Source organism: Salmo salar, chromosome 07, assembly GCF_965601325.2.
Source record: "Salmo salar chromosome 07, fSalSal1, whole genome shotgun sequence".
NCBI classification, from domain to species: Eukaryota; Metazoa; Chordata; class Actinopteri; order Salmoniformes; family Salmonidae; genus Salmo; species Salmo salar.
In genome coordinates, this window is record NC_138297.1 from 1,134,261 (window position 1) to 1,150,000 (window position 15,740).

Consider the following 15,740-nt stretch of genomic DNA (forward strand, 5'->3'; position numbering starts at 1 on the left):
ACAAAAATATAAACGCAACATGCAACAATATCAAAGATTTTACTGAGTTACAGTTCATAGAAGGAAATCCATCAGTTGAAATAAATAAATGAGGTCCTAATCTATGGATTTCACATGACTGGGCAGGGGCTCAGCAATGAGTGGCCCTGGGAGGGCATAGGCCCACCCACTTGGGAGCCGGGTCTACCCACTGGGGAGGCATTCCCAGCCAATCAGAATTATTTTTCCCCCACAAAAGGGTTTTATTACACACAGAAATACTCCTGTGCACCCCTCCCCATCCGCAGATGATGATCCCGCAGGTGAAGAAGCCAGATGTGGAGATCCTGAGCTGGCGTGGTTACACGTGTAGGTTATGAGGCCGGTGGAATGTACTGCAAAAATCTCAAAAATGATGTTGGTTATGGTATAGAAATTCACATTCAACACTCTGACAACAGCTCTGGTGGACATTCCTGCAGTCAGCATGCCAATTACACGCTCCCTCAAAACTTGAGTTGTGGCATTGCATTGTGGAACAAAACTGCACATTTTAGGTGCCTTTTATTGTCCCCAGCACAAGGTGCACCTGTGTAATGATCATGCTGTGTAATTAACTTCTTGATATGCCACACCTGTCAGGTGGGTGAATTATCTTGGCAAAGGAGAAATGCTCACTAACAGGGATGTAAAACACAGTTGTGTAATAAATGTGAGAGAAATCAGCTTTTTGTGCTTATCGAACATTTCTACAATTTTTTATTTCAGCTCATGAAAACTCGGACCAACACTTTACATGTTGCGTTAATATTTTTGTTCAGTATATATCTTTTTTTACCCCAAACTTTAACCCTTAATCTTATATATTTGACGTTTGGTGAAACTAAACGATACTGAGCAGGAGTCAACCCAGGGTGTCAAAAACACTTCGAAATGTAACGTTTGGAGAAAGTGGATAAAAGTCTAATTCTACAGTGAGACTGTGAGAGCTTGTTGGTGTGTGTGTGTGTCAGTGTGTGAGTTACAATGTGTATATCAGTGTGTGTGTGTGTGTGTGTGTGTATCAGTGTGTGAGTTATGTGTGTATCCGTGTGTGTGTATCAGTGTGTGAGTAATGTGTGTATCAGTGTGTGTGTATCAGTGTGTGTGTGTATCAGTGGGTGTGTGTGTGTATCAGTGTGTGTGTGTGTGTGTATCAGTGTGTGTGTGTGTGTGTATCAGTGTGTGTGTGTATCAGTGTGTGTGTGTGTGTATCAGTGTGTGTGTGTGTGTGTATCAGTGTGTATGTGTATCAGTGTGTGAGTTATGTATCAGTGTGTGTGTATCAGTGTGTGTGTGTATCAGTGTGTGTGTGTATGTGTATCAGTGTGTGAGTTATGTGTGTATCAGTGTGTGTGTGTGTGTGTGTGTGTGTGTGTGTGTGTGTGTGTGTGTGTGTGTGTGTATCAGTGTGTGAGTTATGTGTGTATCAGTGTGTGTGTGTGTGTGGGTGTGTGTGTGAGTTATGTGTGTATCAGTGTGTGAGTGTGTGTCAGTGTGTGAGTTATGTGTGTATCAGTGTGTGGGTGTGTGTGTGTGTGTGTGTGTGTGTGTGTGTGTGTGTGTGAGTTATGTGTGTATCAGTGTGTGAGTGTGTGTGAGTCATGTGTGTATCAGTGTGTGAGTGTGTATCAGTGTGTGAGTGTGTATCAGTGTGTGTGTGAGTGTGTATCAGTGTGTGAGTGTGTATCAGTGTGTGTGTATCAGTGTGTATCAGTGTGTGAGTTATGTGTGTATCAGTGTGTGTGTGTGTGTGTGTGTGTATCAGTGTGTGAGTTATGTGTGTATCCGTGTGTGTGTATCAGTGTGTGAGTTATGTGTGTATCAGGTGTGTGTGTATCAGTGTGTGTGTGTGTATCAGTGTGTGTGTATCAGTGTGTGAGTTATGTATCAGGTGTGTGTGTGTGTGTGTATCAGTGTGTATGTGTATCAGTGTGTGAGTTATGTATCAGTGTGTGTGTATCAGTGTGTGTGTGTATCAGTGTGTGTGTGTATGTGTATCAGTGTGTGAGTTATGTGTGTATCAGTGTGTGTGTGTGTGTGTGTGTGTGTGTGTGTGTGTGTGTGTGTGTGTGTGTGTGTGAGAGTATGTGTCTATCAGTGTGTGTGTGTGTATCAGTGTGTGAGTTATGTGTGTGTGTGTGTGGGTGTGTGTGTGAGTTATGTGTGTATCAGTGTGTGAGTGTGTGTCAGTGTGTGAGTTATGTGTGTATCAGTGTGTGTGTGTGTGGGTGTGTGTGTGTGTGTGTGTGTGTGTGTGTGTGTGTGTGAGTTATGTGTGTATCAGTGTGTGAGTGTGTGTGAGTCATGTGTGTATCAGTGTGTGAGTGTGTATCAGTGTGTGTGTGAGTGTGTATCAGTGTGTGAGTGTGTATCAGTGTGTGTGTATCAGTGTGTATCAGTGTGTGAGTTATGTGTGTATCAGTGTGTGTGTGTGTGTCAGTGTGTGTGTGTATCAGTGTGTGTGTGTATCAGTGTGTGTGTGTGAGTTATGTGTGTGTCAGTGTGTATCAGTGTGTGTGTGTCAGTGTGTGTGTGTGAGTTATGTGTGTGTCAGTGTGTGAGTTGTGTGTGTATCAGTGTGTGTGTATGAGTTATGTGTGTGTCAGTGTGTGAGTGTGTGTGTGTGTGGAGTTATGTGTGTGTGAGTGTGTGTCCCTGACAGACGTAGCGGTAACTACGGGAACAGTGATCATCATTCAGTTGTCCGTTGGCGTGTATCATCGCACAGTCCTCTGTCCCGCCCAGGCCATGACCTTTCCAGTTATCAGGCTGGCCCGGCTTCCACTGGCTAAACACACACACACACACACACACACACACACACACACACGGTCAGAAAACACAGGCACACAGACCTTTGTACAAATCACATTACAGTCAAGAAGGATTCACACATTTCAAAGAACACAGATAAATGGACACTTACGGGTCCAAAACATACCATAAAGAGTTATGATACACACACACACACACTACCAGAACACACACTACCAGAACACACACACACTACCAGAACACACACACACTACCAGAACACACACACACTACCAGAACACACACACACTACCAGAACACACACACACTACCAGAACACACACACACTACCAGAACACACACACACTACCAGAACACACACACGCTACCAGAACACACACACTACCAGAACACACACACGTTACCAGAACACAGTGGTGGTGGTACCTGCGGTCCATGATGTAAGGTGATCCATCCACCCACTCCCAGTCTCCTGTTCTCTCATCTGACAGTCCAATCCAGAAGAACAGCGGCTTGGTACCGCCTGTCACAAAGTCCTGGCAACACACACACACACACACACACACACACACACACACACACAGAGTTAGGACATGTGCCCGCGTGTGGTGTTTGTGTATGTGCCTACGTGTGTCTTACCCAGTCCTGTTTAGTCTTCAGTACAGCCAGATGGGCGTTGTAGTTAGTGCAGAAATCTCTAGCCTGGTTCCATGGCAACCCGTCAGAGGAGAAGAAGTAGCAGGAGGAGGAACCAGACAACACCCAGCCTAGTGGACAGCACCCTGACGCTGTGACTACACAAACACAGATTACAATAGTAGCAGGATGAGGGACCAGACAACACCCAGCCTAGTGGACAGCACCCTGACGCTGTGACTACACAAACACAGATTACAATAGTAGCAGGATGAGGGACCAGACAACACCCAGCCTAGTGGACAGCACCCTGACGCTGTGACTACACAAACACAGATTACAATAGTAGCAGGATGAGGGACCAGACAACACCCAGCCTAGTGGACAGCACCCTGACGCTGTGACTACACAAACACAGATTACAATAGTAGCAGGATGAGGGACCAGACAACACCCAGCCTAGTGGACAGCACCCTGACGCTGTGACTACACAAACACAGATTACAATAGTAGCAGGATGAGGGACCAGACAACACCCAGCCTAGTGGACAGCACCCTGACGCTGTGACTACACAAACACAGATTACAATAGTAGCAGGATGAGGGACCAGACAACACCCAGCCTAGTGGACAGCACCCTGACGCTGTGACTACACAAACACAGATTACAATAGTAGCAGGATGAGGGACCAGACAACACCCAGCCTAGTGGACAGCACCCTGACGCTGTGACTACACAAACACAGATTACAATAGTAGCAGGATGAGGGACCAGACAACACCCAGCCTAGTGGACAGCACCCTGACGCTGTGACTACACAAACACAGATTACAATAGTAGCAGGATGAGGGACCAGACAACACCCAGCCTAGTGGACAGCACCCTGACGCTGTGACTACACAAACACAGATTACAATAGTAGCAGGATGAGGGACCAGACAACACCCAGCCTAGTGGACAGCACCCTGACGCTGTGACTACACAAACACAGATTACAATAGTAGCAGGATGAGGGACCAGACAACACCCAGCCTAGTGGACAGCACCCTGACGCTGTGACTACACAAACACAGATTACAATAGTAGCAGGATGAGGGACCAGACAACACCCAGCCTAGTGGACAGCACCCTGACGCTGTGACTACACAAACACAGATTACAATAGTAGCAGGATGAGGGACCAGACAACACCCAGCCTAGTGGACAGCACCCTGACGCTGTGACTACACAAACACAGATTACAATAGTAGCAGGATGAGGGACCAGACAACACCCAGCCTAGTGGACAGCACCCTGACGCTGTGACTACACAAACACAGATTACAATAGTAGCAGGATGAGGGACCAGACAACACCCAGCCTAGTGGACAGCACCCTGACGCTGTGACTACACAAACACAGATTACAATAGTAGCAGGATGAGGGACCAGACAACACCCAGCCTAGTGGACAGCACCCTGACGCTGTGACTACACAAACACAGATTACAATAGTAGCAGGATGAGGGACCAGACAACACCCAGCCTAGTGGACAGCACCCTGACGCTGTGACTACACAAACACAGATTACAATAGTAGCAGGATGAGGGACCAGACAACACCCAGCCTAGTGGACAGCACCCTGACGCTGTGACTACACAAACACAGATTACAATAGTAGCAGGATGAGGGACCAGACAACACCCAGCCTAGTGGACAGCACCCTGACGCTGTGACTACACAAACACAGATTACAATAGTAGCAGGATGAGGGACCAGACAACACCCAGCCTAGTGGACAGCACCCTGACGCTGTGACTACACAAACACAGATTACAATAGTAGCAGGATGAGGGACCAGACAACACCCAGCCTAGTGGACAGCACCCTGACGCTGTGACTACACAAACACAGATTACAATAGTAGCAGGATGAGGGACCAGACAACACCCAGCCTAGTGGACAGCACCCTGACGCTGTGACTACACAAACACAGATTACAATAGTAGCAGGATGAGGGACCAGACAACACCCAGCCTAGTGGACAGCACCCTGACGCTGTGACTACACAAACACAGATTACAATAGTAGCAGGATGAGGGACCAGACAACACCCAGCCTAGTGGACAGCACCCTGACGCTGTGACTACACAAACACAGATTACAATAGTAGCAGGATGAGGGACCAGACAACACCCAGCCTAGTGGACAGCACCCTGACGCTGTGACTACACAAACACAGATTACAATAGTAGCAGGATGAGGGACCAGACAACACCCAGCCTAGTGGACAGCACCCTGACGCTGTGACTACACAAACACAGATTACAATAGTAGCAGGATGAGGGACCAGACAACACCCAGCCTAGTGGACAGCACCCTGACGCTGTGACTACACAAACACAGATTACAATAGTAGCAGGATGAGGGACCAGACAACACCCAGCCTAGTGGACAGCACCCTGACGCTGTGACTACACAAACACAGATTACAATAGTAGCAGGATGAGGGACCAGACAACACCCAGCCTAGTGGACAGCACCCTGACGCTGTGACTACACAAACACAGATTACAATAGTAGCAGGATGAGGGACCAGACAACACCCAGCCTAGTGGACAGCACCCTGACGCTGTGACTACACAAACACAGATTACAATAGTAGCAGGATGAGGGACCAGACAACACCCAGCCTAGTGGACAGCACCCTGACGCTGTGACTACACAAACACAGATTACAATAGTAGCAGGATGAGGGACCAGACAACACCCAGCCTAGTGGACAGCACCCTGACGCTGTGACTACACAAACACAGATTACAATAGTAGCAGGATGAGGGACCAGACAACACCCAGCCTAGTGGACAGCACCCTGACGCTGTGACTACACAAACACAGATTACAATAGTAGCAGGATGAGGGACCAGACAACACCCAGCCTAGTGGACAGCACCCTGACGCTGTGACTACACAAACACAGATTACAATAGTAGCAGGATGAGGGACCAGACAACACCCAGCCTAGTGGACAGCACCCTGACGCTGTGACTACACAAACACAGATTACAATAGTAGCAGGATGAGGGACCAGACAACACCCAGCCTAGTGGACAGCACCCTGACGCTGTGACTACACAAACACAGATTACAATAGTAGCAGGATGAGGGACCAGACAACACCCAGCCTAGTGGACAGCACCCTGACGCTGTGACTACACAAACACAGATTACAATAGTAGCAGGATGAGGGACCAGACAACACCCAGCCTAGTGGACAGCACCCTGACGCTGTGACTACACAAACACAGATTACAATAGTAGCAGGATGAGGGACCAGACAACACCCAGCCTAGTGGACAGCACCCTGACGCTGTGACTACACAAACACAGATTACAATAGTAGCAGGATGAGGGACCAGACAACACCCAGCCTAGTGGACAGCACCCTGACGCTGTGACTACACAAACACAGATTACAATAGTAGCAGGATGAGGGACCAGACAACACCCAGCCTAGTGGACAGCACCCTGACGCTGTGACTACACAAACACAGATTACAATAGTAGCAGGATGAGGGACCAGACAACACCCAGCCTAGTGGACAGCACCCTGACGCTGTGACTACACAAACACAGATTACAATAGTAGCAGGATGAGGGACCAGACAACACCCAGCCTAGTGGACAGCACCCTGACGCTGTGACTACACAAACACAGATTACAATAGTAGCAGGATGAGGGACCAGACAACACCCAGCCTAGTGGACAGCACCCTGACGCTGTGACTACACAAACACAGATTACAATAGTAGCAGGATGAGGGACCAGACAACACCCAGCCTAGTGGACAGCACCCTGACGCTGTGACTACACAAACACAGATTACAATAGTAGCAGGATGAGGGACCAGACAACACCCAGCCTAGTGGACAATAGACACACCCTACAAATAGACAGACAGACACACTACACACATAGACACACATAGACACACAGACACACAGACACACCATACACATAGACACACAGACACACAGACACACCATACACAGGGACACACAGACACACTATACACATAGACACACAGACACACAGACACACCATACACAGGGACACACAGACACACAGACACACCATACACATAGACACACAGACACACAGACACACAGACACACAGACACACCATACACATAGACACACAGACACACCATACACATAGACACACAGACACACCATACACATAGACACACAGACACACAGACACACCATACACATAGACACACAGACACACCATACACAGGGACACACAGACACACAGACACACTATACACATAGACACACAGACACACCATACACATAGACACACAGACACACAGACACACCATACACAGGGACACACAGACACACCATACACATAGACACACAGACACACCATACACATAGACACACAGACACACCATACACATAGACACACAGACACACCATACACATAGACACACAGACACACAGACACACCATACACATAGACACACCATACACATAGACACACAGACACACAGACACACCATACACATAGACACACAGACACACCATACACACCATACACATAGACACACCATACACATAGACACACAGACACACAGACACACCATACACATAGACACACCATACACACCAGACACACAGACACACCATACACAGGGACACACAGACACACAGACACACCATACACATAGACACACAGACACACCATACACATAGACACACAGACACACAGACACACCATACACATAGACACACAGACACACAGACACACATACACACCATACACATAGACACACAGACACACAGACACACATACACACCATACACATAGACACACAGACACACCATACACACCATACACATAGACACACCATACACATAGACACACAGACACACAGACACACCATACACATAGACACACCATACACACCATACACACCATACACATAGACACACAGACACACAGACACACCATACACAGGGACACACAGACACACAGACACACCATACACATAGACACACAGACACACCATACACATAGACACACAGACACACAGACACACCATACACATAGACACACAGACACACAGACACACCATACACATAGACACACAGACACACCATACACATAGACACACAGACACACAGACACACAGACACACCATACACATAGACACACAGACACACCATACACATAGACACACAGACACACCATACACATAGACACACAGACACACAGACACACCATACACAGGGACACACAGACACACAGACACACTATACACATAGACACACAGACACACCATACACATAGACACACAGACACACAGACACACCATACACATAGACACAGGGACACACCTCAGGGTAAAGTTTTTTTACCCTTGCTAGTGTTGATATAAAGGGCTGATTTTGTCCGTTTTCCCACTTACAAAGAAATGATCAGTCTATCATTTTAATGGTAGGTTTATTTGAACAGTGAGAGACAGAATAACAACAAAAATATCCAGAAAAACGAATGTCAAAAATGTTATAAATTGATTTGCATTTTAATGATGGAAATAAGTATTTGACCCCCTCTCAATCAGAAAGATTTCTGGCTCCCAGGTGTCTTTTATACAGGTAACAAACTGAGATTAGGAGCACACTCTTAAAGGAGTGCTCCTAATCTCAGTTTGTTACCTGTATAAAAGACACCTGTTCACAGAAGCAATCAATCAATCAGATTCCAAACTCTCCACCATGGCCAAGACCAAAGAGCTCTCCAAGGATGTCAAGGACAAGATTGTAGACCTACACAAGGCTGGAATGGGCTACAAGACCATCGCCAAGCAGCTTGGTGAGAAGGTGACAACAGTTGGTGCGATTATTCGCAAATGGAAGAAACACAAAAGAACTGTCAATCTCCCTCGGCCGGGGGCTCCATGCAAGATCTCACCTCGTGGAGTTGCAATGATCATGAGAACGGTGAGGAATCAGCCCAGAACTACACGGGAGGATCTTGTCAATGATCTCAAGGCGGCTGGGACCATAGTCACCAAGAAAACAATTGGTAACACACTACGCTGTGAAGGACTGAAATCCTGCAGCGCCCGCAAGGTCCCCCTGCTCAAGAATACATATACATTCCCGTCTGAAGTTTGCCAATGAACATCTGAATGATTCAGAGGACAACTGGTGAAAGTGTTGTGGTCAGATGAGACCAAAGTGGAGCTCTTTGGCATCAACTCAACTCACCATGTTTGGAGGAGGAGGAATGCTGCCTATGACCCCAAGAACACCATCCCCACCGTCAAACATGGAGGTGGAAACATTATGCTTTGGGGGGGTTTTTCTGCTAAGGGGACAGGACAACTTCACCGCATCAAAGGGACGATGGACGGGGCCATGTGCCGTCAAATCTTGGGTGAGAACCTCCTTCCCTCAGCCAGGGCATTGAAAATGGGTCGTGGATGGGTATTCCAGCATGACAATGACCCAAAACACACGGCCAAGGCAACAAAGGAGTGGCTCAAGAAGAAGCACATTAAGGTCCTGGAGTGGCCTAGCTAGTCTCCAGACCTTAATCCCATAGAAAATCTGTGGAGGGAGCTGAAGGTTCGAGTTGCCAAACGTCAGCATCGAAACCTTAATGACTTGGAGAAGATCTGCAAAGAGGAGTGGGACAAAATCCCTCCTGAGATGTGTGCAAACCTGGTGGCCAACTACAAGAAACGTCTGACCTCTGTGATTGCCAACAAGGGTTTTGCCACCAAGTACTTAGTCATGTTTTGCAAAGGGGTCAAATACTTATTTCCCTCATTAAAATGCAAATCATTTCATAAAAATTTTGACATGTGTTTTTCTGGATTTTTTTGTTGTTATTCTGTCTCTCACTGTTCAAATAAACCAACCATTAAAATTATAGACTGATCCTTTCTTTGTCAGTGGGCAAACGTACAAAATCAGCAGGGGATCAAATACTTTTCCCCCCCACTGTAGTTTTAATACATGTAACCCTAACCCATGTAACCCTAACCCATGTAACCCTAACCCATGTAACCCATGTAACCCTAACCCTAACTCATGTAACCTTAACCCATGTAACCCTAACCCATGTAACCCTAACCCATGTAACCCTAACCCTAACCCATGTAACCCTAACCCTAACTCATGTAACCTTAACCCATGTAACCCTAACCCATGTAACCCTAACCCATGTAACCCATGTAACCCTAACCTTAACCCTAACCCTAACCCATGTAACCCTAACCCATCTAACCCATGTAACCCTAACCTTAACCCTAACCCTAACCCATGTAACCCTAACCCATGAAACCCTAACCTTAACCCTAACCCTAACCCATCTAACCCTAACCCATGTAACCCTAACCCTAACCCATGTAACCCTAACCCATGTAACCCATGTAACCCTAACCCTAACCCATGTAACCCTAACCCTAACCCATGTAACCCATGTAACCCATGTAACCCTAACCCTAACCCATGTAACCCTAACCCTAACCCATGTAACCCATGTAACCCATGTAACCCTAACCCATGTAACCCTAACCCATGTAACCCTAACCCTAACCCATGTAACCCTAACCCTAACCCATGTAACCCATGTAACCCATGTAACCCTAACCCTAACCCATGTAACCCTAACCCTAACCCTAACCCATGTAACCCTAACCCATGTAACCCTAACCCATGTAACCCTAACCCATGTAACCCATGTAACCCTAACCCATGTAACCCTAACCTTAACCCATGTAACCCTAACCTTAACCCATGTAACCCTAACCCATGTAACCCTAACCCATGTAACCCTAACCCTAACCCATGTAACCCTAACCCATGTAACCCTAACCCATGTAACCCTAACCCATCTAACCCTAACCCTAACCCATGTAACCCTAACCCATGTAACCCTAACCCATGTAACCCTAACCCATGTAACCCATGTAACCCTAACCCATGTAACCCTAACCCTAACCCATGTAACCCTAACCCATGTAACCCATGTAACCCTAACCCATGTAACCCTAACCCTAACCCATGTAACCCTAACCCTAACCCATGTAACCCATGTAACCCTAACCCATGTAACCCTAACCCTAACCCATCTAACCCTAACCCTAACCTTAACCCTAACCCATGTAACCCTAACCCATGTAACCCTAACCCTAACCCATGTAACCCTAACCCATGTAACCCTAACCCATGTAACCCATGTAACCCTAACCCATGTAACCCATCTAACCCTAACCCATGTAACCCTAACCCATGTAACCCATGTAACCCTAACCCATGTAACCCATGTAACCCTAACCCTAACCCATGTAACCCTAACCCATGTAACCCTAACCCATGTAACCCATGTAACCCTAACCCATGTAACCCATGTAACCCTAACCCATGTAACCCTAACCCTAACCCATCTAACCCTAACCCTAACCTTAACCCTAACCCATGTAACCCTAACCCATGTAACCCTAACCTTAACCCATCTAACCCTAACCCATGTAACCCATGTAACCCTAACCCATGTAACCCATGTAACCCTAACCCATGTAACCCATGTAACCCTAACCCATGTAACCCATGTAACCCTAACCCATGTAACCCATGTAACCCTAACCCATGTAACCCATGTAACCCTAACCCTAACCCATGTAACCCTAACCCATGTAACCCTAACCCATGTAACCCATGTAACCCTAACCCATGTAACCCATGTAACCCTAACCCATGTAACCCATGTAACCCTAACCCTAACCCATGTAACCCTAACCCATGTAACCCATGTAACCCATGTAACCCATGTAACCCATGTAACCCTAACCCATGTAACCCTAACCCTAACCCATGTAACCCTAACCCATGTAACCCATATAACCCTAACCCTAACCCATGTAACCCTAACCCATGTAACCCTAACCCTAACCCATGTAACCCTAACCCATGTAACCCATATAACCCTAACCCATGTAACCCTAACCCTAACCCTAACCCATGTAACCCATGTAACCCTAACCCATGTAACCCATGTAACCCTAACCCATGTAACCCATGTAACCCTAACCCATGTAACCCATGTAACCCTAACCCTAACCCATGTAACCCTAACCCATGTTGACTCTTCCAGTCTGTAAACATAGTGAGTGTGTTTACCATTGTGCAGGACTCTGTTTATGGAACACTTCAATACGGCTACAGCAGAACGAAGAGACTCCACCTGATCCAATTCCTTCACCGACTCAGACACTATCACACACAGAACACACACACACACACCACATACACCACACACACACACACACACACACACACACACACACACACACACACACACACCACACCACACAGATCGTACCAATGAATGTTACATGATGTGCTGTATCTAACAGTCATATTGTTCATGTCTCATCAATGATGTGATAGTTCAGTTTGAGGGATCAGCAGACAATATATCTATATATAATATATAATATATACCTGAATCCAGCTTTCGTTCTGTCATTTCCATGGTGATCTTCTGCCTTACAATCTCCTTCTGCAACTCCGCCTCTGGAGGCATAGAGAGATACAATGTGTGTGTGTGTGGTGTGTGTGTGGTGTGTTTGTGTGATGTGTGTGTGGTGTGTTTGTGTGTGTGGTGTGTTTGTGTGGTGTGTGTGTGGTGTGTTTGTGTGGTGTGTGTGTGGTGTGTTTGTGTGTGTGTGTGTGCATGGTATTTGTGCAGTGGTAAATAATTAGTGCATTTTGGGATTGGTTTAACCCTTAACAGTGAAAACAGGGTGGTATGTGGGTGTGTATGTGGGTGGGTGTGTATGTATGTGGGTGTGTATGTATGTGGGTGTGTGTGTGTGTATGTGGGTGTGTATGTATGTGGGTGTGTGTGTATGTGGGTGTGTATGTATGTGGGTGTGTATGTATGTGGGTGTGTGTGTATGTGGGTGTGTGTGTATGTATGTGGGTGTGTATTCATCGTATGTGGGTGTGTGTGTGTCGGCATCGAGTAATTGTCTCTGGCCCCCTCCCAGTTAGGGGGAGTGATGAGCTCTACAGCAGAGAGTCTCTGGCCCCCTCCCAGTTAGGGGGAGTGATGAGCTCTACAGCAGAGTCTCACAACTCAATCGCTGGTTGAAAACTGTTTTCTGCCCCTCCCAAAATTATCTAGAATTTGTAGATAATTGGCCCTCTTTCTGGGACTCACCCACAAACAGGACCAAGCCTGGCCTGTTGAGGAGTGACGGACTCCATCCTAGCTGGAGGGGTGCTCTCATCTTATCTACGAACATAGACAGGGCTCTAACTCCTCTAGCACCACAATGAAATAGGGTGCAGGTCAGGCAGCAGGCTGTTAGCCAGCCTGCCAGCTTAGTGGAGTCTGCCACTAGCACAGTCAGTGTAGTCAGCTCAGCTTTCCCCATTGAGACCGTGTCTGTGCCTCGATCTAGGTTGGGCAAAACTAAACATGGCGGTGTTCGCCTTAGCAATCTCACTGGAATAAAGACCTCCTCCATTCCTGACATTATTGAAAGAGATTGTGATACCTCACATCTCAAAATTGGGTTACTTAATGTTAGATCCCTCACTTCCAAGGCAGTTATAGTCAATGAACTAATCACTGATCATAATCTTGATGTGATTGGCCTGACTGAAACATGGCTTAAGCCTGATGAATTTACTGTGTTAAATGAGGCCTCACCCCCTGGTTACACTAGTGGTTGCACATATCCCCCGCGCATCCCGCAAAGGCAGAGGTGTTGCTAACATTTACGATAGCAAATTTCAATTTTACCAAAGAAACCCCGATGTTTTCGTCTTTTGAGCTTCTAGTCATGAAATCTTTGCAGCCAATCACTTTTTATAGCACCTGTTTACAGGCCTCCTGGGCCATATGCAGTGTTCCTCACTGAGTTCCCTGAATTCCTATTTGACCTTGTAGTCATAGCAGATAATATTCTAATTTTTGGTGACTTTAATATTCACATGGAAAAGTCCACAGACCCACTCCAAAAGGCTTTCGGAGCCATCATCGACTCAGTGGGTTTTGTCCAACATGTCTCTGGACCTACTCACTGCCACAGTCATACTCTGGACCTAGTTTTGTCCCGTGGAATAAATGTTGTGGATCTTAATGTTTTTCCTCATAATCCTGGACTATCGGACCACCATTTTATTACGTTTGCAATCGCAACAAATAATCTGCTCAGACCCCAACCAAGGAGCATTAAAAGTCGTGCTATAAATTCTCAGACACCCCAAAGATTCCTTGATGCCCTTCCAGACTCCCTCTGCCTACCCAAGGACGTCAGAGGACAAAAATCAGTTAACCACCTAACCGAGGAACTCAATTTAACCTTGTGCAATACCCTAGATGCAGTTGCACCCCTAAAAACTAAAAACATCTGTCATAAGAAACTAGCTCCCTGGTATACAGAAAATACACGAGCTCTGAAGCTTCCAGAAAATAGGAACGGAAATGGCGCTACACCAAACTGGAAGTCTTCCGACTAGCTTGGAAAGACAGTACCGTGCAGTATCGAAGAGCCCTCACTGCTGCTCCATCATCCTATTAGTCCAACTTAATTGAGGAAAATAAGAACAATCCAAAATGTGTTTTTGATACTGTCGCAAAGCTAACTAAAAAGCAGCATTCCCCAAGAGAGGATGGCTTTCACTTCAGCAGTGATGAATTCATGAACTTCTTTGAGGGAAAGATCATGATCATTAGAAAGCAAATTACTCCAAAGCTCAGTTGTCCTGAGTCTGCACAACTCGGCCTTGTCTCAGGATGGTAAGTTGGTGGTTGAAGACATCCCTCTAGTGGTGTGGGGGAGATCTTTGTGGGCTATACTCGGCCTTGTCTCAGGATGGTAAGTTGGTGGTTGAAGACATCCCTCTAGTGGGGTGGGGGAGATCTTTGTGGGCTATACTCGGCCTTGTCTCAGGATGGTAAGTTGGTGGTTGAAGACATCCCTCTAGTGGGGTGGGGGAGATCGTTGTGGGCTATACTCGGCATTGTCTCAGGATGGTAAGTTGGTGGTTGAAGACATCCCTCTAGTGGTGTGGGGGAGATCTTTGTGGGCTATACTCGGCCTTGTCTCAGGATGGTAAGTTGGTGGTTGGAGATATCCCTCTAGTGGTGTGGGGGCTGTGCTTTGGCAAAGTGGGTGGGGTTATATCCTGCCTGTTTGGCCCTGTCCGAGGGTATCATCAGATGGGGCCACAGTGTCTCCTGACCCCTCCTGTCTCAGCCTCCAGTATTTATGCTGCAGTAGTTTATGTGTC

At 46.8% G+C, this 15,740-nt stretch overlaps 1 protein-coding gene across 1 annotated transcript in view; it reads right to left on the reverse strand.

Annotated features, from left to right (window-relative positions):
- Nucleotides 1–1,368: 1,368 nt before the first annotated feature.
- The window catches only part of asgr1a (asialoglycoprotein receptor 1a), a 19,842-nt gene continuing 5,470 nt past the window's right edge, over nucleotides 1,369–15,740 (reverse strand). Inside the window, exons 4-8 of the mRNA XM_045721398.2 lie at nucleotides 12,939–13,010; nucleotides 12,615–12,707; nucleotides 3,436–3,590; nucleotides 3,223–3,332; nucleotides 1,369–2,809 (exon numbers count right to left, since the gene is read on the reverse strand). Of these exons, the coding sequence (XP_045577354.2) occupies nucleotides 2,653–2,809; nucleotides 3,223–3,332; nucleotides 3,436–3,590; nucleotides 12,615–12,707; nucleotides 12,939–13,010 (587 nt within the window). The 3' untranslated portion in view covers nucleotides 1,369–2,652. The remainder of the gene's footprint in view (nucleotides 2,810–3,222; nucleotides 3,333–3,435; nucleotides 3,591–12,614; nucleotides 12,708–12,938; nucleotides 13,011–15,740) is intronic.